Source organism: Castor canadensis, chromosome 8, assembly GCF_047511655.1.
Source record: "Castor canadensis chromosome 8, mCasCan1.hap1v2, whole genome shotgun sequence".
NCBI lineage: Eukaryota > Metazoa > Chordata > Mammalia > Rodentia > Castoridae > Castor > Castor canadensis.
The window spans coordinates 24,254,408-24,278,891 of record NC_133393.1 but is presented as its reverse complement, the minus strand read 5'-3'; the positions used below and the strand labels follow the sequence as shown (position 1 = coordinate 24,278,891).

Below are 24,484 nucleotides of genomic sequence, written 5' to 3'. Positions count from 1 at the left end.
CTGCCACTTTGCAGCACTCGCCCCCTCTCCCAGTGGGGGGTGTGCAGGAAGTCCGCTCCACTTCCGCCCACTTCGGGGCGGGGCTTACTCCACGGTTACTCACTGCACTTCCGGGCTGCTGGGCAGCTGCCGTGGCTTCAGGATGATGGAGACCGAGCGACTCGGTGAGGGGGAGGGGTGTGGAACGGAGTTGTAGACAGAGAATGACTCTTGACACCTGACCTATGACCTTTTCCCCGTAGTGTTGCCTCCCGCAGATCCCCTCAACCTGCCACTTCGAGCCGTGGAACTGGGATGTACAGGGCGTTGGGAGCTGGTGAACGTACCTGGGGCTCCAGAGAGCACCGTGAGTGACTTTTGATCCTCACCTTTGACCCTCATTGAGCCTAAAACGAACACCACTATCCTCACAGTAAGATCTAGTATGACCTCGCTCTCCTGTGCTGGACACTGTCATCTAGGCCTGGACGGATGCTGGCCAGATCCCAGCCTAGTTCAGCTGTAGTGGGTCAGAGCCCACAGGAGGACAGAACCAGGGAGTACAGGAAATACCTTAGCTACCAGAGCTGCTCTTTGAAATGTCCTTCCTCTCCAAGCACCAGGGTACTTGCTGGCTGAGATGCTAGCTTTTGAGCCTACAGCCTTTGTCAGCCTTATGTCTGAGATCCCTTTTTAAAACTAGTGATTCTCATCTTTAAGTGTGCTTCATGATTAGAGGAGGCTTTTAAAAAATGCAAATTCCCCAGTCTGCCCTCTTAGTGTGAAATTCAGAATCTGCACTATTAACTAATGCCCCAAGTGATTCAATTTTTGTTAGTTTTTAGACAACCAATGGAAAACAGTGCTTCAGCCTGATTGTCCCAATTTGTCTGTTTTTGAACAGTTACCATTTCTGTTCTCAACACAAAATTCTGTAATTTATCCTCTTTCTTAACTTAATGCCTCTCATCTTGCTCTTGTCCCAGCTTCCCCATGGCCTCCCTCCCTGTGCTCCAGATCTACAGCAAGAAGCAGAGAAGTTGTTTCTCTCATCTCCAGCCTGGCTTCCTCTTCATGGTGTGGAGCACTCAGCTCGGTGAGTACAGAGAGGTTCAGACTAAAGGGATGTGCCAGCTGAAGGAAGCTGGGATGGGGAGAAAGAAGACTCAAAAGTTACTTCTGTCCAGAAAATGGCAGAGAAAGACAGATCCCTGGTCTCTCCTGGCTGCCTTGGGGGCTCCAGTACCATCTGATCTTCAAGCCCAAAGACACCCAACCACAGGACAGATACTGGGCTACAAGGAGGTAAGAAATCAAGGGCTGAGAGAAGCAAAGTTGGGAGAAGGAGATCTGAGGCAAGCTCAACATCACTGGTGCTCTCATCTCTTGCTTCAGGTACTGCTGGAGAACACAAACTTGTCAGCCACAACCTCTTTGTCTCTTCGCCGGCCTCCAGGGCCAGTCTCCCAATCACTATGGGGGAATCCAACACAGTACCCTTTCTGGCCAGGTGACTTGTGGTGACAGGATAGAAGGACAGGGGGCCCTTAGTCTCCAGGGAAGAGTTCCCCATTTACCCTTGCTGCTCTCATTTCATGAATTCCTACTTGTTCATACTCTTTCTAGGTGGGATGGATGAGCCCACCATAACAGATCTGAGCACTCAAGAGGAGGCAGAGGAAGATATAGACTTTGAAAAAGGTGAGGTGGGCTCTGGATATGGCCCCTGAGGAGGAGCCATATCACTGGGCTACTCCTCATTCTTCCATGCTTTTGCAAATTAGGAAAAGGTACTCCCTGCCCCTCCAAAATGGAAAAAGGTGTCTTTTCCATAAAACTCTTTACTGCTCTCTGTTTAGAAAATGGTCACAGCAAATATGCCCATTCATAATGTCTATACTGTGGATGTCAGTCGTATATGTTGTATGTATAACATATACGATAGCATGCAGTGGCCCTAATTGCCTCTCTCTTTCTCTCCCCTCTAGATCTTCTCACTGTCCCACCTGGCTTCAAGAAAGGTGTGGACTTTGCCCCCAAGGGTGAGTTTGATACAATTTTATCGAAGTGTCCTTTGCCTTCAGACACAGATGGACATGACAAAGTGTCCCTATTTGCCTTGCTTTTCAGATCACCACGCTCCAGCTCCTGGGCTTCTCAGCCTCAGCCGTCTGCTGGAGCCTTTAGATTTGGGTGGGGGTGATGAGGATGAGAGTGAGACAGTGAAACAGCCAGGAGGTCCCCAAGGGGACACTGTTTCAGCCTCTCCCTGTAGTGGTCCTCTGGCTCGAGCAAGTAGCTTGGAGGACCTAGTGTTGAAGGTTGGTGGTTCCCAGTGGTGGAGGCCTGCAAGAAGGGCCTCTGCCACAGGGAGGGTGGGTGGCTGGGTTGATGTGAGGGGAGGAATAGAGTATTTTGGGGAGGAGTAGTAATAGAGAGCTCTCTGGCTATACCTTTATCACCCTGATTTTTCCAGGAAGCATCCACAGTTGTAACCCCCTTGGAGCCTCCCAAACCTCCACCTCAGGAGCAGTGGGCTGTTCCAGTGGATGTTACCTCCCCTGTTGGTGATTTCTACCGACTCATTCCCCAGCCAGCCTTCCAGGTACTGTGGCTCAGTCCTTACACACTCCTCTACCTCTTGGTGGTCCAAACTCTGTCCCTGGGGGTGGGGGGGAGAGGGAGGGGGCGGAGTGGGTGGTAAGGGAAGGGGTGGGGGCAGGGGGGTGAAATGACCCAAGCCTTGTATGCACATATGAATAATAAAAGAAAAAAAAAAAAAAAAAAAACTCTGTCCCTGCCTCCTAACTTACCCCTTGTCTCCTCTTTCTGCCAAAGGCCAGACACGCCAGGCCAGTCTTGGTCCTCAGTCCCAGCCCTGCCTCGTTACAGCCTTCTTCCCTTTGCCCTGTAGGTCCATGAGCAGAAGGCAGGAAGGCCCTCTCCCTTTTTCAGCCCCCATTGATCTCTCTCTCCCACAGTGGGCATTTGAGCCAGATGTGTTTCAGAAACAGGCCATCCTGCACTTGGAACAGCATGACTCTGTCTTTGTCGCAGCTCACACATCTGCGGGGAAGACAGTTGTGGCTGAATATGCCATTGCACTGGCCCAGAAACACATGACACGGTATAAGTGCCCTCCCCAGCCTCCTCCTGTACCAGCTAGCCCTGTTTTCTCTTGTATCCTTTCTGGACCTCATCTCTTCTCTCATCTCTCAGGAGTGAGACTGAGATGGGGTCTAGAGAGAAATTAAAAGATTTGGTGGGGAGAAAGGATAGAAAAGTAACCTGGATTAGTTTAGGAAGGGGTAGGAGGCAGTAGTTTTCTGGGATCATATTTTGAAGGAGTAGGTGAGGAACATTTGGGTAAAAAAAGGGAAGCACTTCTGGGGTTTGGATCTAGGAGGGCTCAGAGGTGGAGACAGGGTACTGGCCACCAGTCTGTATGGAGGGACTGGCTGACTTCATGTGCTCTTCCTAGAACCATATATACTTCACCTATCAAGGCTCTGAGCAACCAGAAGTTCCGGGACTTCCGAAACACATTTGGGGATGTGGGGCTGCTCACTGGAGATGTGCAGCTGCACCCAGAGGCCTCTTGCCTCATTATGACAACAGAGATCCTTCGGTGAGAGGGGCCCTCACAGGTGGGTTTGGGGTGGGCAGGTGAGGCTATTCTCAGTGTACCAGCTGAGACAGGGTAGAGACGAGAGCCACTGAGGAGTCAGCCCTTGACCTCTTCTCCCCAGCTCCATGCTATACAGTGGATCAGATGTCATCCGAGACCTGGAGTGGGTCATCTTTGATGAGGTTCACTATATCAATGATGCTGAGGTAAGGGGGTAGGTAGTCTCCCATGAGACTAGTTGAGCAGCTCCTGTTCTACACACCCTGAGGACCTTATTCCCTTCTTTGCTCCCAAATGGAACTCTGGGGCAGCATGGCATCCTCTCTGCTTCCCATGACCTGTCTCCTCTGTCTGTGCCCAGCGTGGGGTCGTGTGGGAGGAGGTGCTCATCATGCTCCCTGACCATGTCTCCATCATCCTTCTGAGTGCTACCGTCCCTAATGCCCTGGAGTTTGCTGACTGGATTGGGTGAGACATAAATCCTGAGGTGTTTGGGTGAAGGAGGCTGTAGTATTCCTGGGTTGGGGAAGGAGGATTAAGGCCACTACAGCAAGGAGAGGTCAGGCCAACATGCCCCACCTGGATGGCTATAGGGTGCCTTGGGTCCAGAACATTTTGTATGTTTTAGATGGTTTGATGGGGAATAGCCTTCTGTTGTGGGTCTCAGAAGAGATTGGGTGAAGTTAGAGGGGGTGGGGAAAGTGGTGGAGATGGGGACTCCTTCCCACACACCCACTCTGTCTCCTTCCTTTAGGCGGCTGAAGCGTCGTCAGATCTATGTGATCAGCACGGTTGCCCGACCTGTCCCTCTGGAGCACTATCTCTTTACAGGGAACAGTCCCAAGACTCAGGGAGAGCTCTTCCTGCTGCTGGACTCCCGAGGGGCCTTCCACACCAAGGGGTAAGCCCAGGATTGGGGGAGTTAGAGCTTGGCCCCAGCCTGGCCTGATGCCACCCCTCCCTGTGTCCCAGGTATTATGCAGCTGTAGAGGCCAAGAAAGAGAGAATGAGCAAACATGCCCAGACCTTTGGGGCCAAGCAGCCCACACACCAGGGGGGCCCTGCACAGGTGAGAGCTGGAAGGATTCTCTATGTGCCAACACCTGTTTCTTTACCAACTTTTCTTTCCTGATTCCCCCAGCGATTTGGGCTTGAAGTCTTAGCTCTGACTGATTGGCCACCACTTCACCTCCTTCACTTCAGCTCTCACTGGTTCAAGGACTCAATCTTTGCCCCTTTCCCCTTGCTCCCCAGGACCGCGGAGTGTACCTGTCCCTCCTGGCCTCATTGCGCACCCGGGCCCAGCTGCCTGTGGTGGTATTCACCTTCTCTCGGGGCCGCTGTGATGAACAGGCCTCAGGCCTCACCTCACTTGATCTCACCACAAGTTCAGAGAAGAGTGAGATCCACCTCTTCCTGCAGCGCTGCCTCACACGTCTCCGTGGCTCTGACCGCCAGCTGCCCCAGGTGTGTCCTTGAGACTAAGGGGGAATCAGCGGTTCTAAGATCTGTTTCTGATCAAGGGCCATCTCCTTGCTTATACAGGTCCTGCACATGTCTGAGCTTCTGCATCGTGGCCTGGGTGTGCACCATAGTGGTATCCTACCCATCCTCAAGGAGATTGTAGAGATGTTATTCAGCCGTGGCTTGGTCAAAGTGAGCATGGTTGGGGGGAGGAGTACTCTCAGGGCTCTGGGTTCTAACTTAGGGGCAGTCAGAATGTAGAGGGGCAGAGGTTTAGGCAGGAGAGTACAGTGGCTAAGAACCTGGCCTCTGAGCTGGGTGTGATTGTGCAAACCCAAAAATTAGTGAGCATATGAAAAGTCATTAATAATTAGAGAAATGCAAATTGAAATGCTAGTTTATCAAATAGCAATTTGGTAAAATTTAGGAAGCAGGCTAATGCCAAGTGTAGCCAGAGTTGTAGGATTCTCGGACCTTTTGTACAGGTGTAACCAGTTTGGCACTATTTCGAACCCTGGCACTATTTTTTTTTTACCTTGTCACTATTTAAGCGAATTAAATACAGCATTTTCTTTGACCCTAAAGTCCATTCTTGGGTATGTACTGCAAAGAAATTCTCATCTTTGTCCACAAAGGAACATGTATGCTGCTTATTCTCTACCGTCTTGTTTTTGGTGGCAAGGTGTTAGTAGTACTAGGGTGCCCTTCACTAGGAGAATGGGTAAGGAGATGCATGTCACAGAGTGTTCTGCAGCAGTCAGAAGCAATGATAGATACAACCACAGGAATATGGATGGATGCTGAAACACTATGTGAAGGAAAAGAAGTAAAAAAAATCTGCTATAACTACCTTTGTGTGAATTATTATACTTGCAGAAAACAAAACATATTCTATAACATAATCACACAAAGGATTTTTTTTAATTTTATTTATTTTTTAATTTTTATTTCATTATTATTCATATGTGCATACAATGCTTGGGTCATTTCTCCCCCCTGCCCCCACCCCCTCCCTTACCACCCACTCCACCCCCTCCCTCTCCCCTCCACCCCCTCAATACCCAGCAGAAACTATTTTGCCCTTATTTCTAATTTTGTTGTAGAGAGAGTATAAGCCATAATAGGAAGGAACAAGGGTTTTTGCTAGTTGAGATAAGGATAGCTATACAGGGAGTTGACTCACATTAATTTCCTGTGCGTGTGTGTTATTTTCTAGGTTAATTCTTTTTGATCTAACCTTTTCTCTAGTTCCTGGTTCCCTTCTATTGGCCTCAGTTGCTTTTAAGGTATCTGCTTTAGTTTCTCTGCATTGAGGGCAACAAATGCTAGCTAATTTTTTAGGTGTCTTACCTATCCTTATATCTCCCTGTGTGCTCTCGCTTTTATCTTGTGATAAAAGTTCAATCCCCTTGTTGTGTTTGCCCTTGATCTAATGTCCACATATGAGGGAGAACATACAATTTTTGGTCTTTTGGGCCAGGCTAACCTCACTCAGAATGGTGTTCTCCAATTCCATCCATTTACTAGCGAATGATAACATTTCCTTCTTCTTCATGGCTGCGTAAAATTCCATTGTGTATAGATACCACATTTTCTTGATCCATTCGTCAGTAGTGGGGCATCTTGGCTGTTTCCATAACTTGGCTATTGTGAATAGTGCCGCAATAAACATGGGAGTGCAGGTGCCTCTGGAGTAACCTCTGTCACAGTCTTTTGGGTATATCCCCAAGAGTGGTATTGCTGGATCAAATGGTAAATCAATGTTTAGCTTTTAAAGTAGACTCCAAATTTTTTTCCAGAGTGGTTGTACTAGTTTACATTCCCACCAACAGTGTAAGAGGGTTGCTTTTTCCCTGCATCCTCGCCAACACCTGTTGTTGGTGGTGTTGCTGATGATGGCTATTCTAACAGGGGTGAGGTGGAATCTTAGTGTGGTTGTAATTTGCATTTCCTTTATTGCTAGAGATGGTGAGCATTTTTTCATGTGTTTTTTGGCCATTTGAATTTCTTCTTTTGAGAAAGTTCTGTTCAGGTCACTTGCCCATTTCTTTATTGGTTCATTAATTTTGGGAGAATTTAGTTTTTTAAGTTCCCTATGTATTCTGGTTATCAGTCCTTTGTCTGATGTGTAGCTGGCAAATATTTTCTCCCACTCTGTGGGTGTTCTTTTCAGTTTAGAGACCATTTCTTTTGATGTACAGAAGCTTTTTAGTTTTATGAAGTCCCATTTATCTATGCTATCTCTTAGTTGCTGTGCTGCTGGGGTTCCATTGAGAAAGTTCTTACCTATACCTATTAACTCCAGAGTATTTCCTACTCTTTCCTGTATCAACTTTAGAGTTTGTGGTCTGATACTAAGATCCTTGATCCATTTTGAGTTAATCTTGGTATAGGGTGATATACATGGATCTAGTTTCAGTTTTTTGCAGACTGCTAACCAGTTTTCCCAGCAGTTTTTGTTGAAGAGGCTGCTTTTTCTTCATTGTATATTTTTAGCGCCTTTGCCAAAGACAAGTTGGTTATAGTTGTGTGGCTTCATATCTGGGTCCTCTATTCTTCTCCACTGGTCTTCATGTCTGTTTTTGTGCCAGTACCATGCTGTTTTTATTGTTATTGCTTTGTAATATAGTTTGAAGTCAGGTATCGTGATACCTCCAGCATTGTTCTTTTGACTGAGTATTGCCTTGGCTATTCGTGGCCTCTTGGACACAAAAGGATTTTTGTTATGCACATTGGAATCATTGCAGTGGGGTTAGAAGTGGGATATGGAGGCAAAAGGAAAGCAATAGGAAACTGCATTAAGCATGATGAGGAAAACGTTAGTCCTTACTTTGGGGATTTGCATGGATAGTTAAATGAGATCCTGCAAGTAGTGACCAGGGACTGAACTTGGGCCTACTTTGCTTTGGCCACAGTGAGGTGGGCTTGGCCAGGTCTGGGATGTATGCAGAGCCCCTTCACTGATCCTCTCTTCCCTTCTGTCCCAGGTCTTGTTTGCCACTGAGACTTTTGCCATGGGTGTAAACATGCCAGCACGTACAGTGGTGTTTGACTCCATGAGAAAACACGACGGCTCTACCTTCCGGGATCTGCTCCCTGGAGAATATGTGCAGATGGCAGGCCGGGCCGGCCGGAGGGGCCTGGACCCTACAGGCACTGTTATCCTGCTGTGCAAGGGCCGTGTGCCTGAGATGGCAGATCTGCACCGCATGATGATGGTGAGCAGAGCTGGCATGAGGCCAAGCCAGGCAGGACTCTACCTCTGGAGATTTGCTGGGTTCTCTCTCCCCCAGTCCTCTGCCCCTCACTCCTTCCCACCTGCTTTTCTGACTTTTTTTGTTTTTCCTGGGAGAAGGGGAGGTAGAAGTGAGCAAATCCAAGAAAGAGATTTATTGCTACTGTGAATAGAGAGCTAGATAGGGCCTTTGAGAGTCTGATTTAATTTTACTCCCTTATGTTACAGAGGAGATAAACAGGTGGTTTATCTGAGGCTGCATAGTTGCAGAGCTGGGACCAGATCTGAGTAGACTCAGTCCTCAGAGGACTGGCTAGGGCGCATAGGTTCCACCCTGGTCTCATTGACTTCTGTGACCTGGCTCCAGGGGAAGCCATCCCAGCTGCAGTCCCAGTTCCGCCTCACGTATAGTATGATCCTCAACTTGCTACGGGTGGATGCTCTTAGAGTGGAGGACATGATGAAGAGGAGCTTTTCTGAGTTTCCATCTCGCAAGGATAGCAAGGTGAGATGGTTGGGGTGACCAGTAGACCAGGCAGGAAGTCAGACAAAGTTAGGTTGGGAAGGGTGGGCATCTAGTGCTAGTGGGGTGAATGTGGAAGGTGTGGCAGGCTAGGTCTGGAGTCTCTTGTTTCACAACCTCCTTCTGCTCAGGCCCATGAGCAGGCTCTAGCTGAACTAACCAAGAAGCTGGGAGCCTTGGAGGAACCCGACATGACTGGACAACTGGTTGACCTGCCTGAATATTATAGCTGGGGGGAGGAACTGACAGAGACCCGGAACATGATCCAGGTTAGTGAGGGTGTGGGAATGTTGGGAGATGATGGGGGAAGGGAGGAAGACAGTGGATCACCCTGGGTGCTCTGAACTCAGTCCCAGTGTCCTGGTGATGTCTCCTTCTGTATCCCCTTGTGCACATCCTGCTCTTCAGCGACGCATCATGGAGTCTGTAAATGGGCTGAAATCTCTCTCAGTGGGAAGGGTGGTGATTGTGAAGAATCAGGAGCATCACAATGCATTGGGTGTGATCCTTCAGGTGAGAACCATGGGGATTTAGACCCCAGAGGGTGGGAGGGAGCAAGGGAGCAAGCCCTAACACCATCTGACCCCCTTGGCTGGGGCAGGTTGCAGCCACTACCATACTCTTATTTTCCTCTCCTTTCCTTCCATCACCACCACTTCATGCCATCTCCTTTTCTTGTTCCCTGAGTATTATAGCTGGGGGCAGGGAAAAGAGGAAACTGCTCTAATTGGGTGACTTGGTTACCCCTTCATACTGGTAGGCTCATAGGTGGCTCCCTGATCCTTGCCCAAGGATGGGCATCTGGTTTCTACCTTTGATTTTCATTCCTAACCTCCCTGTTCTGGCCTTTCGGCCTCCCCCAGGTCTCCTCAAACTCTACCAGCAGAGTCTTCACAACCCTGGTCTTGTGTGATAAGCTTGTGTCTGAGGACCCACAGGACAGGGGGCCAGCCACTCCAGATGTACCTCATCCAGATGACCTTGTGGGCTTCAAGCTATTCCTGCCTGAAGGTGAGAGTGAGGCAGGTGTCTGGTTTGTTGACAGTGGTGTAAGCAGGGTGCCTGGGTCCACTGTGAGATGTTACCTATTCTCCCTTTTCCCAGGGCCCTGTGACCACACTGTGGCCAAGCTCCAGCCAGGAGATGTGGCTGCCATCACCACAAAGGTGCTTCGGGTGAATGGGGAGAAGATCTTAGAGGACTTCAGCAAGAGACAGCAACCGAAATTCAGGTCAGACATGCTGGGGGATGGGGCTTCTTTTCCCAGGGAGGGGCATGTGGTACCAGATGCAGAGGCTGTGCAAGGGAGACTTTCTTAGCCTGAAGGGGACTGTAGAAGGATGGCAGGGGGATTTGCCTGGCCTGAGGCAGGCCCTTATGGCAAAGAAGCCTCTTGTCCCAGGTCTCAAAACCTGTTTCCTATTTAGGAAAGATCCTCCCCTTGCAGCTGTGACAACTGCTGTCCAGGAATTGCTACGTCTTGCTCAGGCCTACCCAGCAGGACCCCCCACCCTTGACCCTGTCAATGACCTGCAGCTCAAGGATGTGTCTGTGGTTGAAGGTGGGCTCCGGGCCCGAAAGCTGGAGGAGCTGATCCAGGGGGCTCAGTGTGTACATAGCCCCCGTTTTCCTACTCAGGTAGCTCCCAAGTAAAGAGGGGGGCTTTTCCTCTGTGTTCCCTAGTAGACTGGCTGCGCCTCCCTCAGCTCTTGTCCTTAGTGCATCCCTACTGAGGGTGAAAAGGCTCAGAGGCTCCTGTCTGTTGTTCTCTACAGTATCTAAAGCTGCGGGAGCGAATGCAGATACAGAAGGAGATGGAGCACCTGCACTTCCTACTGTCCGATCAGTCACTGCTGCTGCTCCCTGAGTACCACCAGCGAGTAGAGGTGGGAGGGACATGGTGGGGGGAGTAGTGTAGGAGGGGATGGCAGGCTCCCAACACCCACTATCACCCTTTTTCTTACAGGTGCTCCGAACCCTGGGTTATGTGGATGAGGCGGGCACTGTGAAGCTGGCAGGACGGGTAGCTTGTGCCATGAGTAGCCACGAGTTGCTCCTCACTGAGCTCATGTTTGACAATGCATTGAGCACTCTGCGACCTGAAGAGATTGCGGCTCTGCTCTCTGGTCTGGTCTGCCAGAGCCCTGGGGACCCTGGGGATCAGCTCCCAAATGCCCTTAAGGAGGTAGGGGATACCACCTTTCCTGGGCTGTGACATTTCCCCCACCTCTAGGTGCCCCCCTTCAGCAGGGTGAGTGTCTCTGAGAGTGGGCACATCTTTCTTGATCCAGACCTCCCTAGTCCTGGAGCAAGAAGGCAGGCCTTGACCTCTCCTTCCCTCTCTGCAGGGGGTAGAACGTGTCCGGGCTGTGGCTAAGCGGATTGGTGAAGTCCAGGCAGCCTGTGGTCTGAACCAGACAGTGGAGGAATTTGTAGAGGAGCTGAATTTTGGGCTGGTTGAGGTTGTGTATGAGTGGGCCCGGGGCATGGTGAGTACCTGAGGATTGGAGTTTTGTGGACAGCTGGGGTTACCCAGGCCTGGCACATTCCAATCCTTATTCTTCTCTCCCTACAGCCATTCTCTGAGTTAGCAGGGCTCTCTGGGACCCCTGAAGGCCTGGTGGTCCGCTGCATCCAGCGCCTCGCTGAGATGTGTCGCTCACTGCGAGGGGCAGCCCGCCTGGTAGGGGAGCCTGTGCTGGGCGCCAAGATGGAGACAGCAGCCACTCTGCTACGGCGGGACATCGTTTTTGCAGCCAGCCTTTATACCCAGTGAATGACCTTGGAGTAAAAGTGTAATAAAGCAGCAGACCACTGAGTATACTGGAGTGTTGGGCAGGGATTACTCAGCTCAGACATAGCAGGGAGAACCACTTAGAAATATGCTTTATTATCTTCACTGAGACAGGATCAGCCCCTCCGAAGCATCAGTCCTTGGGAGAAGGTGTCTTAGGGGGTGACAGGAGGTCCTGGGTCATGGCTTCCACATACCACATGGGCAGGAAGGCATAGGGTGCATCTCGATGTACAGACACAGTGACTGGGCTACCAGGCTCCCAAGAGAAGAGGTGGACAAGCCTGGGGGCAAAAGGAAGTGTGATGTAAGGGCTGGAGTCTGAGTTCCTGGGATCCAGAGAGGGTGCATAGAGCTGAATGCCTCACCTGGGGTCATCCTCAATAACTGTGCTCTGGGCAAAACTAAGGAAGGCAGCACAGAAGTTCATGCACACAGAGGGATTCCAGCCATCACGGTCATTCTGGAGTGGACAGAGGAGGCAGAAGACTGGTAGTGAGGGTGGGAATGGCTGAAGGGAAAAATAGACTACAGCCCTGGACTCTGAACCTGTGGTCTTGGGTGCAGGAGGCAGGGGGATACAGGTGGGAGCTGATACCATTGACTTACCCTGACATGTTCAAACATCTCCATGGTAGGAAAGGTCTTGAGGGAACAGATGAAACCCTCTGGGTTACGGAACCCGGCAACAACATTTGGGACCCCTGGGAGGAACGACTGAGCCCACCATTTCAGGAGCTTATGTCTAACAGGAAAGGCAAGAAGTCAGTGGGAACCCTTCTTCCCCAGGTCTCTTTCCCAGCTGTTAAGTCTAGGCTCTCACCCTGCCCACTCATATCCTGAACCTGTAGAAACTCCTCCATTGGGCAGGGCTGTGCATCTCCTTGGAGGTCTTGAGTTCCACATAGCAGGTAGGGGGCTGTGTGGATGGGGCCTGAGGGTCTGTACAGTCTACTTCTCCAGAGAAGAGCAGAGGGTGGTTTCCCAGGCGGCTGCGTAGCACAGAGCAGAAGGCCACATTGGTGTTGACCTCTCCAGAGGGGTCTGGGGAGCCTCCAGGTTTGTCTGCACAAGGAGAGAAGCAGCAGCAGGATTGGGGACTCAATCTCTGAGGAAGGGGAAAGGGGTCACAGAGCTGGTACAAGTCTCACCTGCACACATGTACTGCTCAAACTTGTAGCCCATGTATGTAAGCTCCCGGAGGAGGGGTGGCCGAGCAAGCCTCTGAGCCCGAGCAGCCGGCGTCTCCACCTCACTCAGGTACAGTGTTCCCTGGAACCGTGAGGCTGCCAGCTGCCAGCCCTCCTGCCGCTCATAAGGTGTGGTCAGCAATTTTGTCAGATGCCCCCGCCATGTCACTACGGCCCCTGCCAGCCAGCGTGGACCCCTGAGAGGAAGAGTTAGAGGCTGAAGGTCTGACACAAGCTTTAGCTCATCTGGCACCCTTTTAGAATAATCTTAAGCCCCCTGTAGGGGTTGATTATCATTCTAGCTGTGGGTCTCCTAACTTTAGAGGGCATGACAGGCCTCCAGATCTACTGTGTGCTACACTTAGCTCACCCCTCCAGCTGGCCTCGGTGTTCCAGAAGCCAGCGTAACAAGTGGTCCAGCCCCTCCCGGAGCTCCTCATCGCGGGGCTGGTATCGATCAGGATATCCATCCCTGAGGTCAAAGTCAGGGCCTAAACTGTTGGTAGGGGGTGGGCTGTAGTAGCGGAGGGCTCGGTCATCTCCATGGTACTGGCGTTGTGCATCCAGGGAGAAGCAGCCTAGTTCAGAAGGGCGCCGGTAGAAAGGAAAGGGTCCAGAGTAGAGGGCAGGCTCTGTGGGCAGTGAGGGTGCTGAGTGGAGGGATTTGTGTCGAGGCTCAGCTACCTCTATATTCTCAGCTTTTCTCTTGGTTTCTCTGGGTTCCATGAAGTCCTGAGGGAAAAAGTTTCGTTTTACAGAGTAGGTCAGGACTGAGCAAGCTTCCTGACTTCCAGGTTCTGGCCTTGAAATATGCATGCCCCAGCCCCTCACACACAGCCACAATCAAGTGCTTTGCAGCCCTTTTCCTTGCTCTATACCTCCAACTCCTAGGCCCTGCAAACGCAGTGTGGTCAGGAAGGGAGTCTGGGTTCAGATCAAGGATCTGGTAAGTCTGGTGGAATGGCTCAAGTGGTAGAGCGCCTAATTTGCAAGCGTGAGGCCCTGAATTCAAACCCCAGTACCGCCAAAAGAGAGAAGGATCAGGTTACCTCAAAGCTCTCCAACCTTGCCTTCCACCTGCGCAAGACTATGAGTAAGGGCAGTCACGTGAGAAGCCGAAGAAGGAAAAAAAAAAAAATTCCGAAGAAGGATGCAAAGGTGGTTTCTCTGCTTTTGATGACGGAATCATTCAGCGACTGTGGCTTGCAAATCCTCAGACGCGGGATGTGGTGAGGTTTACACCGGAAGTTTGGGCCAAACGTGGCCACCTGCAGCTGTGCACGGTCCACGCTTCCCGTCCCTGAACAGGAATGCTCTCAGAGGGAGCCAATCCGTGGCAGCCCAGACGTGAAGCCGCGGTCCGGCAAATGCCCGAAAGATGAGTAATGGACGCCTTTTTCGTCATTACGTCAGTCGGTCACCTGGTCTCATAAGCCACGCCCAGCGACGTCAACGTCACTACTGTGCGCCGGAAGACCCCATTTTCACTAGCCCTTAGCTCTACGTTTGCCCCTTCCCCGGTACCGTTAAATACCGGGATATGAGCCGGAAGAGGCATCGTCTGGCACCAGAGACCTTTGGACTGAAGAGGCGACGGGAGCGAGGGCCTGTGGAAGTGGATCCTCTGAGGGGCGAGTCGGGTAACCATGGCAACCCCGGGGTAACCGGGGATACTGAAAGAACAGCTCCTTGTAATTGTCTCTCCACCCCCCGCCCCGGTTCCGTGTCAGTGACACAATTCTCTCCACCCAGGCTCGGCGCGCGCGGCAGTCGCGGAGCTAGTGCAGCTGTTTCCGCGAGGCCTGTTCGAGGATACGCTGCCGCCCATCGCGCTGAGGAGCCAGGTCTACAGCCTCGTGCCTGACCGGACGGTGGCCGACCGGCAGCTGGTGAGTGGCGTCAGAGCCCCCACCGAAGTCCCCTTCCTTGCCTCATGGCACTCGCCAAGTCCCCGTCACTTAGACCCTCAGTTCGTCCGCCCGCTATTCAGCAGGTGATAGGCCAAGACAAGAGGAGGGAAGAGCGAGGCTTTGGCGGAAGCAGTCGCGGGGCATGGTTCAAGCAAACTGCTCTGGGAATGCAGGCGGACGTCAGATGGCCACTGGCCTTGTCCATCAGTGCTGTTCCCGCCTTGCACTGAAGGTGAAGAGCTATAAGAGAATGTTAAACAGGATAGGGAAGGGCGTATTGAAGGTAGTGCTGCAAGCGAGAATTGGAGAAGGCCTGAATTAGGAGAATGTGGGAGGAGAGGCGGTCAAGAGTGAGGCATGTGGAGAGTGAGGAAGAGGGCGGAGTCCAGTGTAACTCCCAGATTTCCCAGATCACAGAAGAGGCAAACATTGAATTGTTGGGGGCAGGTGAACAAGTTGAGTGGAAGGTACTTGTGAAGCATGAGAAGACTATGCAGTAGTAGACAATTGGATATGATGGTTGCAGATAATTCTGGGACAGTAATACAGAATTAAAAGTCATGGAGGTGTGAGTAGTGGTTCAGTTTGTGAATGTGAGTGAGATCGGTAGGAAGAATAGAGGAGTAATTTCTAACCTTACAAAGTTTAGAAGGTGTTATATATATACAAAGTATACATAAAATTTGTGGAGAAGTGTTTCACAAGACTCTCTTAGATCCAAGGTAAGGACTCTAGGTTTAGAGTAGAAGATCCTAGGGCCAAATCCACGGTGCTGGGAGACACCAGCATTCAAGGCAGTGTTGTTCAATGTAAAGTCTTTGTTCCACCTGTGTTAGAATTGCTTGGGCTACTTATTCAAATAATAGAGGTTCCTGGAGCTCACTCAAGGTTAATGTAAAAGAAGGGATGTGGAAATCTACATTTTGTTACCTACTGCCTTTGAAGTTGAGGTCCACTGGTTTAAAGGGAAAGCAAAGGAAGAGGAATCTGTGAAAAGGGCTGAGAAGGAACTGCCTGAGTTAAGAAGCCTGGAAGAGGCCTGTTGTGGGAGTAAAGAGTTTTTCAAGAAAGGTGGGAGTAGTTGGCAATGTTAGAACCTACAATTTGAGGCAGTGGTCTGTGAAGAGCTCAAGTAAAAAAAAAAATAAAAAAACCTGAAATCTGTCCTTTGCGTTTAGCTAGTAGAAGGTCAATGGCAAGATGTTAAAAAAAAAAAAAGAAAGAAAAGAAAAGGAGAATGGAGACTTGTACCAGTCTCATGATCTCATGATTAACAAGTCAGATACTGGTGTTGGCTTTTATTTTTAAAAGCTTTAAAAATTGCAAAAAAGAAAATTAAAACGTGCACAAGGAATTTAAAGAATGTTTATAAAAAAGAAAACACCCACTAAACTACCACCTAAGCCAAACTATAGAACACAGCCAACATTTTATATGTGTGTGTGTGTGTGTGTGTGTGTGTGTGTGTATGTATACACACACACACATTATCAAAATTCTTAAGAGGTGACCACTACCCCAACAATTGTTCCCTTGGTTTTCTTTATACTTCCTATATGTATATTCATAAATAAATAGCTTAACTTTACCTATTTTTTCACTTACAAGTGAAATCATACTATATGTCTTTCAGTCTGTTTATGCTGCTATAACAAAATACCTGAGATTGGGTAACTTATAAACAACAGAAATTATTTCTTTCAGTCTAGAGACTGGAACTCCAAGATCAAGGTACCAGCAGATTCAGTATCTGGTAAGGGCTGTTTCTTTCTGCTTCCATCTAGCAAGTTGCTGTATTCTTACATGACATAAAAAATAGAAGAGCAAGGCAGCTGTCTGAAGTCTCTTTTATAAGGGGACATTAATTCTGTTTATGAGAGAAGAGCCCTCATGGCCCACTCACTTCCCAAAAGCCCTACTTCTTAATACCATCACTTTGGAGTTTAAGTTCAAACATAAGGACTATTTTTGCTTGTTTATATTGGTGCTAGGGAGTGAACCCAGAGCTTAAGAAATGGTAGGCAAGTGCTCTACTACCGACTTAGATGGGTCTTGGCAGCACTTATTTGATTTTACAGGTTTATAGCTAGAGAACAGTTTACCTAAGGATGAACATCAGAGTCTCCTCCATATCTTATTTAGCTGAGACTTAGGACTTTAGACTTTTGAATAGGTACTGGAACAAGTTAAGGCTTTTTGGGATGGCATGAACATATGTATGTGAGAAGGGCATAAATTTTAGGGGAACAGAGGTAGAATGCTATGGTTTGCATGTATATGTCCCTCCAAAATTAATATTTTGGAACCTAACACCCAGTGTAATCATATTAAGAGGTGGGGCTCCTGGGGATGTGGTTATTAGGCCTCTGCCCTCATAAATGGGGTCAGTGCCCTTATAAAAGAGTCTTTAGAGAGCTTTCTGGTCCTTTCATCCTCTGCCATGTGGAGACACAATGTTCATTCCCCTTTAGAGGACACAGCAACCAGGTGCCATCTTGGAAGCAGAGACTGGGTCCTCACCAGACAATGAACCTGCTGCCACCTTGACCTTGAATTTTAGCTTCCAGAACTTTGAGAAATAAATTTCTGTTATTAATTGATTGTCCAGGTTCAGATATTTTCGTTACAGTGCAAGAACAGACTAAGACACTATTTGTATCTTGTTATAAAAGGGTGGGGGCATGGCTCAAGTGGTAGAATGCTTGCCTAGCATGTGTGAGTCCCTGAATTCAAACCCTAGTGCCGCCAACAACAGCAACAACAACAACAAAATCTTATTTCCTGTTTCATTGGCCAAATATTTTTGAGATTTTTCCAAGTTCTATGTAGCTGTTGGTTAGTTCATCTCATAGATTTTCATGTTATAAATCTATTCTAATTTGCCCACTTTGGTAAAAGAAATTATTTTTTTTAGGAATTTATAAATTTCATCTAAATTTTCAAATTTATTGCCACAGAGCTTGTAATCTCATGTTGTTTTCTGTAAAGTCTGAACTGATGACCGAGTTTTCATTTATCTTTTCTTTTTGTGGGGAGGAGGTTGAGACAGGGTCTCACTATGTAGCTCTAGCTGGCCTGGAACTCATGATCCTCCTGCCCTAGTCCCCAAGTGCTACAGGTATTCCAGCCTGCTTTTTTTTCTTTTTTGGCAGAATTGGAGATTGAACTCAGGAACTCATGCTTGTTAGGCAAGTACTCTACCATTTGACCTGTACCCCAGTGTTGTTTTTTATTCTTTATATTGATTACCTGTGCTTTTTCTAATCTTTCTCACCCTTTTCCTTTGTCATTTTCGCCAGTGGCTTACCGAATTTAGTTTTCTTTTTTTTTCTTTTATTATTTATATGTGCATACAAGGCTTGGGTCATTTCTCCCCCCTGCCCCCACCCCCTCCCTTACCACCCACTCCGCCCCCTCCCTCTCCTCCCCACCCCCTCAATACCCAGCAGAAACTATTTTGCCCTTATTTCTAATTTTGTTGTAGAGAGAGTATAAGCCATAATAGGAAGGAACAAGTGTTTTTGCTGGTTGAGATAAGGATAGCTATACAGGGAGTTGACTCACATTAATTTCTTGTGCATGTGTGTTACCTTCTTTCCTTCCCTTCCTCCCCCTCCCCCCCACCCCCGTTTCCTTTTTTTTTTTTTTTTTTTTTTTTCCCTCTGTGGTACTGGGGCTTGAACTCAGGACCTACACCTTGAGCCACTCCACCAGCTCTTTTTTGTGATGGGTTTTTTTTTTGAGATAGGGTCTCACGAACTATTTGCCCTGGTTGGCTTTGAACTGCAATCCTCCTGAGTAGCTAGGATTACTGACATGAGCTACCAGTGTTCAGCCTCCCTTCCTTATTTTGACAGTGTCTTGCTGTGTAGGCCATGGTGGCCTCAAACTTGTTATCTTCCTGCCTCTGCCTCCCAAGGGCTAGGATTACAGGCTTGGGCCAACAGTTTAGTAGTCTTTCAAAGAATCAGCCTTTTACCTGCTCATGGTGGCACATGCCTGTATCCAGCATTCTGGAGGCTGAGCAGGGAGAGCAAGAGTTCGAGGTCAAGGACTGGATATATAGCTCAGTGCTAGAGCGCTTATCTAGCATATATAATGCCTTGGGTTCAGTGCCCAGCATTATAAGAAAAAAATGAAAATCTGAGAGTTCCAGACCAGCCTGGGCTACATGGCAAGACTCTATCTTAATAAAACAAAACAAAACAAAATAAAATAAATTCTTTGGCCTTGTTTCTTTCTGTGCTTTCTGTATTATATTCTGTTTTCTCTCAATTTTTTAACTTTATTTTTCCCATTATTTTTCATCTTTATTACTATAGCATGTAAGAATGTAGTTTCTAAGTGTGTGTGTGTGTGTGTGAGAGAGAGAGAGAGAGCAAGAGAGAGAAAGAGAGAGAGAGCGCAAGAGAAAGAAGTAAGGTTTGGTATGTATTTTTATAATTAATCTGAAATATTTTCTAATCTCCTTTGTGATTTTTTTCTTTGACTTATTGGGTTGATTAGAAATGAATGTCATATTTTCTTTTACCTTATTACTGATTTCTGGCATAAGTGATATTGTGGCCAGAGAATGTACACATTGTGATTTCAGTCATTTGAAATTTATTGAGGCTTGCTTTGTATTTTAAGGTCAGTTTTGATAAGTGTTATATGTATACTTGAAAATAATATGTTATTATTCAGTTACTAATTCATGATAGCTAAGGTCATTATTGAAATGATTATTTTGTTCTTTTGTTCTGTGAATTTATGAGAATTGGATTAATATACGTCTATGGTATATTAATATACCATAAAAGTTAAGTAGGGTATATCTTTACATTAAAGTAGGGTATATCTCCCCTACTTTGTCATCTTCTTTTTTTTTGGGACCTAAATATACATTTGACCTTCTCTTTGTATTCTTTAAGTCTCTAGTAGCCTTTTATGTATTTTCAATATTTTTTACTCTCTTCCTTGTATTCCAAGTAGTTTTTAAAATCTCTCTTGCAGATTAATAGTTTTTTATTCATCTGTGCCTAATGCATTCAACATATCCTTATTCAACACATAAGATTTAAGGTCTTAATTTCATTTACTTATGTTTTTGATAGGACTGGAGTTTGAACTCAGGGCTTGAGCCACATCTCCAGTCCATTTTGCTCTAGTTATTTTGGAGATGAGGGTCTTACAAACTATTGGCCTGGGCTGGCCTCAAACCATGATTTTCCTGATCTCAGCTTCTCAAGTAGCTAGAATTATAGGCATGAGCCACTGGCACCTGACTTACTTTATTTTTCACTTCTAGATTTTCTACTTAGATGTTTTTCAAACCTGATTTATAAGGTCTTAATTTCATTTACTTTCTTTTTCACATCTCGATTTTCTACATAGACATTTTTTAAACCTGATATGTCCTTTTATGATTCCCTACTGATATTTTCCATCTTGGCTTTTTATTTCAGCACTAGGAACATAATTTTTTTAAGATAATCTTTTTGACATAAAATAAGTGTACATATTGCTAGAGCACTATGTGATACTTTGTTATATGTATATAATATATAATGAGCAAATTAGAGTAGTTAGTATTTCTATCTCATTTCTTTGTGTTGGGAACCTTCAAACTCCTGTCTTAGTTCTTTCTTTTTTTTTTTTTTTTTTGTAGTTCTGGGTATCAAGTCTAGGTTCTTGCACATGCTGAGCAAGCACTCGACCACTGAGCTGTATCTTTCTCTTAATTTCTTATAAAATATGTAATAAGTTGTTGTGAACTATAGTTCCTCTATCATTGCTGTAGAACAGTAGAATCCTTTCCTCTATGTAACTATTTTGGTACTCATTAAAAAAATAGCCTTAAAAATAATTCCACTATTGCATGTATCTTTTAGGGTCTGTTTCTTTTGAGCTTTGTTTCCTTGTGTACCCTTGTTATTTTTGTCCATGTGCTGAACAGAGTTGCTTAGATCAGCAAGTGCCCTCATTATGTTCGGTTCTCTCTGAGTTCTTATTTCCAATTAGATGTTGTTACTCTGGTAATTCCTATTGTCTTGTAAGCTCTTTAATACTTAAACAATTTTTAAATAATATTTTTTTGACCACATGATTTTATTTTCTTCCTAAAAAAACAAAAGATGGAGCTTAGAACTGGATCACTTGTCCCTTTCTCTTCTTATCTTTTCCCAGTTCAAAATGCTTGCATTTCTTAATAGCCAGCATTCTCTTAGATCTGCAGTTGGGCTCACACACTCAAGCCTCAGCACTGTTTTCTTTGTAGTTTTAGGTTTTTTCTGGAAAATTAGCTCGGTCTGCCCACCATAGTTACTCCACTTCCTATCATAATGCTGTTTTCCCTTGGCATGTAAAGAATCCTTGCCCTTCTTGTACTGTGTCACTTTGTGAGGTTGGTGCTTGCTGCACTTTTTACAGAAAGTCTGGCAAGTTTTAGTAACTGTGATTATGGGAGGGCTACTGACACCAAAAGCTTAAATAATATTTTATCAAGCATTGTTAGGCAGGTGCTGTACCTGTACTATAAGCCATGCCCTCAGCCCTTATCAAGCATTGTAGTTAATTTTCAACAGATGGTTTGGTTCTTGCTGTATTTCTGCAAACAGAAGTCCTGGTTTATTATTATTTTAAACATTTTATCTAATATTTCTCCTCATTTTCCCCCAACTCCAGACTACTAATTCCTTGAGGGGAGGGCCTGAGTCTTAATCAGCATTTAATCTGGCATGGGTCTATTTTTAGAAAAAAAATATTGATTATTTGATAGATAACTCATAAGGCAGGTAGATGGGAGATGGGTAAGTAGTTGGAAAAGGCTGCTTGATGTACCTAGTTATCTCCCCACACAGTAAAAATGCCCCAGTACTGGTAAACAAAATCCCTGCCCCAAGGTGCCCGGAATATAGCAGAGTGTCTTACCATGACTTTCTCTTCACTTCCATCTCTGGAGACAGAAGGAGCTTCAAGAGCAGGGAGAGATCAGAATCATCCAGCTGGGTTTTGACTTGGATGCCCATGGAATTATCTTCACCGAAGACTACAGGACCAGAGTATGTGTGTGTGTGTGTGTGTGGAGGGGGATGGGCAGTGATGGGCAGGGGAGGGCAGGGAAATTGGGAAATGGAAATAAAAATGTTTCATTACATCCCATGGAGAGGGCCCAGGGTCTTGACAAGAAGTAAAATGAGAGAGAGGGAGAAAAAGGGCAGGAGGAGGAAGGGCCTGGGTAAGAGGGAAATCAGGAAGACAAATGTTGTCCTGGGGGTGGAGGTGGGTGGTGGGTGAAGGTGGGACCATGAATCTCATCTCTGATTATAGGTCCTCAAGGCCTGTGATGGTCGACCATATGCTGGGGCAGTGCAGAAGTTTTTGGCCTCAGTGCTTCCAGCCTGTGGGGACCTTAGTTTCCAGCAGGACCAAATGACACAGACCTTTGGCTTCAGGGACCCAGAGATCACGTGAGACTTAGAGGATCAACAAAGTTGGGCATCTTGCATCTCCCTGCCTCCCTGCAGTCCCATCTAGGCTTGTCTTTTTCCTTCTAGTGAGCCTGCCAAATAAGGATAATTTTTCTGTTTAATAAAATGATCTAAGTTCATACCTCTCCCTGCAAGAGAGAAGTCCTGTCTTACATGGGACCTTGAAAAGAGTCCCAGATTAGAGCTCAAGAGAGCTGGGGGCTTATCAAATGGCATATGGAGGGGAGAGACAAGGAGTTGGGGATGGTGGGGAGAAATGACCTAAACAATGTGCACACATATGAATATATGAATAAATAAAGAAAAAAATGCATGTGGGGCCTGGCAGGAACTAGAAATGCCTGATGTTGATCATCTGGGACTAAGAGGATAGAGAATGGTAGGAGCTGCAATTCCTCCAAACATTCATATTCAAAAAAGCCCCCAAAGCCAGGTGTGGTGTTGCAGGCCTATTACCCCAGCCCTCAGGAGGCTGAGGCAGGAAGATCATGAGGCTGAGGCCAGAAAAAGAAAAAAAAAAAAACTGGGTAAGGGCTAAGAAAAGGCACAATTTCAGGGGGCCATATCAGGTTCTGGCCTCTTACTTTAAAACCCATGTATGTGTGAAGAAAGCATCTTAGAAATCAAGTACCAGTCTTTCTTGGGGAAGCAGATGCTGGTAGTAAGGTGTGACAGGAAGTGTGGTGAGATTGCATAGGACATGGTGGGTACAGAGAAAATCATTACTCCCCTCAAGTATGTTCCAGGACTTGTCAGGAAGGGCTTCCAAGAGGAGAAACTGCTTTAGTGAAAAACTAATAGTGACCGGAAAATAAAGAGTGTAAGGAAGATGTTCAGGCAGGGGAATGGAGCTAGCAGTAGCATGGAGGTGGTAAACAGCAGACAGCTGCCCCAGGTTGGGGTTTTCTTATCTGCTCCCTGTTGCATGATCACCCATGTTTCTGGAGACTTAGTGTCCCAACACGAACAGATGAGAGATCTGGGTCCAGGCTGCTTCTCACCTGACTTCCCACTGCCCTCAGGCACCTGGTAAATGCTGGAGTCCTCACTGTCCGTGATGCTGGAAGCTGGTGGCTAGCTGTGCCTGGAGCTGGGAGATTCATCAAGTGCTTTGTTAAAGGTCTGCAGCTTGAGCTCTCAGCTACTCAGGAGTATCCTTTGATGACTCTTTAGGCTTTATTCACCTTTTCCCTTTCCTGTGCCACCTCTCCTCCAGGGCGCCAGGCTGTCCTTGGCATGGTCCGGAAGGCCAAGTACCGGGAGCTACTCCTGTCAGAGCTCCTGGGCCGTCGGGCACCTGGCGCAGTGCGGCTTGGTCTTGCCTACCATGTTCATGACCTCATTGGAGCCCAGCTGGTGGACTGGTGAGTCTTGTCCCCTGGACTCTGACCTCTGACTTCTAATAGATGACATAACAGTAGCCCAGGGTTGGATTTCTTTCTTGCTTATGCTTGATTCACTAGCGAAGCCTCGTTTCTCTCTTATTCTTCTCCAGAACCCAGTAAGACCCCTTATCAAGTCCTGAGTTCTCTCATCTTGGGCCCAGGAGCTGACTCAGTCTTGTGTTTCTCCTACACAGTGTCTCTACCACTTCTGGAACTCTCCTCCGCCTGCCAGAGACATGAGGATTCTACTTGTTTCTGCTCACTGCCTTGGAGTGGGACTAGAGGGTCCTGGGAATGCTACCTAATGTGGTTGAGCCTGGGTCACCTTGGGAAGCCTGGGTACCAGGATGAGTGCTTGCTGGGCTATCGTGGGTAAAGAGGCCTGGCTAGGACTGCTGCTGCGAACCTGGGCTCTGACCCATGGTGGCATGTGGAGCCAGATTCTGTGCCAAGACCATAGCTGCTGCCTGTCATGGATGAAGGTGGGACTTCTGGGGAGGCTGGGAAGGAGGCAGAGCCCTCTGCCCTACATATTGGGTTGAAATTGCCAAATAAAGTGCTTCTGTCTGTGATATCTTCTGGATGTCCTTTGTTTAATGTGATGTGTGTGTTCAGGTGTCTCATTTTGGGCAGAGATGAAGCCAAATTTAGTCCTGATCTTTGCCTCATTGTTCAGAGAAGACAACGGCTAACTGATATTCAAGCTGCTTTCCCTGTAGGTAATGAGGATGCACCTGATCTTATGAACCACACGGTTTCTGTTAGGGCCAACAGAAAGCAAACAATTATATAGTTCAGTTTGGGTGGGGGTGAAAGTAAGAGGCAAGGGTTTTAGAAGCCCACCCTTGTCTTGTTAGGACCACATAAATGTCCCACATGTCTAGGCCATGTTGGGCCCCTGCAG

At 47.3% G+C, this 24,484-nt stretch overlaps 3 protein-coding genes and 1 pseudogene across 6 annotated transcripts; 2 read left to right on the top strand and 2 right to left on the bottom strand.

The window, feature by feature from the left end:
• The first annotated feature begins 9 nt into the window (after positions 1 to 9).
• On the top strand, positions 10 to 11,652 carry Skic2 (SKI2 subunit of superkiller complex). The gene is made up of 28 exons (XM_020168490.2): positions 10 to 164; positions 243 to 346; positions 966 to 1,075; positions 1,167 to 1,284; positions 1,375 to 1,489; positions 1,606 to 1,680; positions 1,968 to 2,021; positions 2,110 to 2,300; positions 2,456 to 2,584; positions 2,961 to 3,106; positions 3,461 to 3,607; positions 3,729 to 3,813; positions 3,969 to 4,075; positions 4,362 to 4,508; positions 4,580 to 4,676; positions 4,862 to 5,074; positions 5,153 to 5,263; positions 8,059 to 8,289; positions 8,674 to 8,811; positions 8,961 to 9,098; positions 9,238 to 9,342; positions 9,693 to 9,840; positions 9,934 to 10,060; positions 10,257 to 10,467; positions 10,605 to 10,715; positions 10,796 to 11,014; positions 11,178 to 11,318; positions 11,405 to 11,652. Exons 1-28 carry the CDS (start codon positions 143 to 145, stop codon positions 11,603 to 11,605), a joined length of 3,741 nt encoding a protein of 1,246 aa, XP_020024079.1. The 5' UTR covers positions 10 to 142; the 3' UTR covers positions 11,606 to 11,652.
• A 45-nt stretch (positions 11,653 to 11,697) lies between these two features.
• On the bottom strand, positions 11,698 to 14,170 carry Dxo (decapping exoribonuclease). Of its 3 annotated transcripts, none has more exons than XM_074082514.1 (7): positions 13,863 to 14,170; positions 13,498 to 13,545; positions 12,775 to 13,010; positions 12,469 to 12,688; positions 12,233 to 12,368; positions 11,992 to 12,086; positions 11,698 to 11,907 (listed from the first exon to the last, which is right to left on the bottom strand). In XM_074082514.1, the coding sequence occupies exons 3-7, from the start codon at positions 12,806 to 12,808 to the stop codon at positions 11,757 to 11,759; spliced, it is 636 nt and encodes a 211-aa protein (XP_073938615.1). In that variant the 5' UTR covers positions 12,809 to 13,010; positions 13,498 to 13,545; positions 13,863 to 14,170; the 3' UTR covers positions 11,698 to 11,756. The 3 variants fall into 3 exon arrangements, with proteins under 3 accessions (XP_073938615.1, XP_020024083.1, XP_020024084.1); XM_020168494.2 differs by having other exon boundaries at positions 13,184 to 13,545; positions 13,863 to 14,168; XM_020168495.2 differs by lacking the exon at positions 11,992 to 12,086 and having other exon boundaries at positions 13,184 to 13,545; positions 13,863 to 14,169.
• Positions 14,171 to 14,234: 64 nt separating this feature from the next.
• Whr1 (winged helix repair factor 1) lies at positions 14,235 to 24,152 on the top strand. 2 transcript variants are annotated; one of them, XM_074082530.1, is made up of 7 exons: positions 14,235 to 14,453; positions 14,566 to 14,702; positions 21,671 to 21,772; positions 22,035 to 22,174; positions 23,218 to 23,315; positions 23,412 to 23,559; positions 23,775 to 24,152. In XM_074082530.1, the coding sequence occupies exons 1-7, from the start codon at positions 14,354 to 14,356 to the stop codon at positions 23,818 to 23,820; spliced, it is 771 nt and encodes a 256-aa protein (XP_073938631.1). In that variant the 5' UTR covers positions 14,235 to 14,353; the 3' UTR covers positions 23,821 to 24,152. The 2 variants fall into 2 exon arrangements, with proteins under 2 accessions (XP_073938631.1, XP_020024106.2); XM_020168517.2 differs by having other exon boundaries at positions 14,293 to 14,453; positions 21,671 to 21,766.
• Positions 18,421 to 21,248, bottom strand: LOC109689566 (large ribosomal subunit protein eL42-like; annotated as a pseudogene).
• Positions 24,153 to 24,484: the final 332 nt, after the last annotated feature.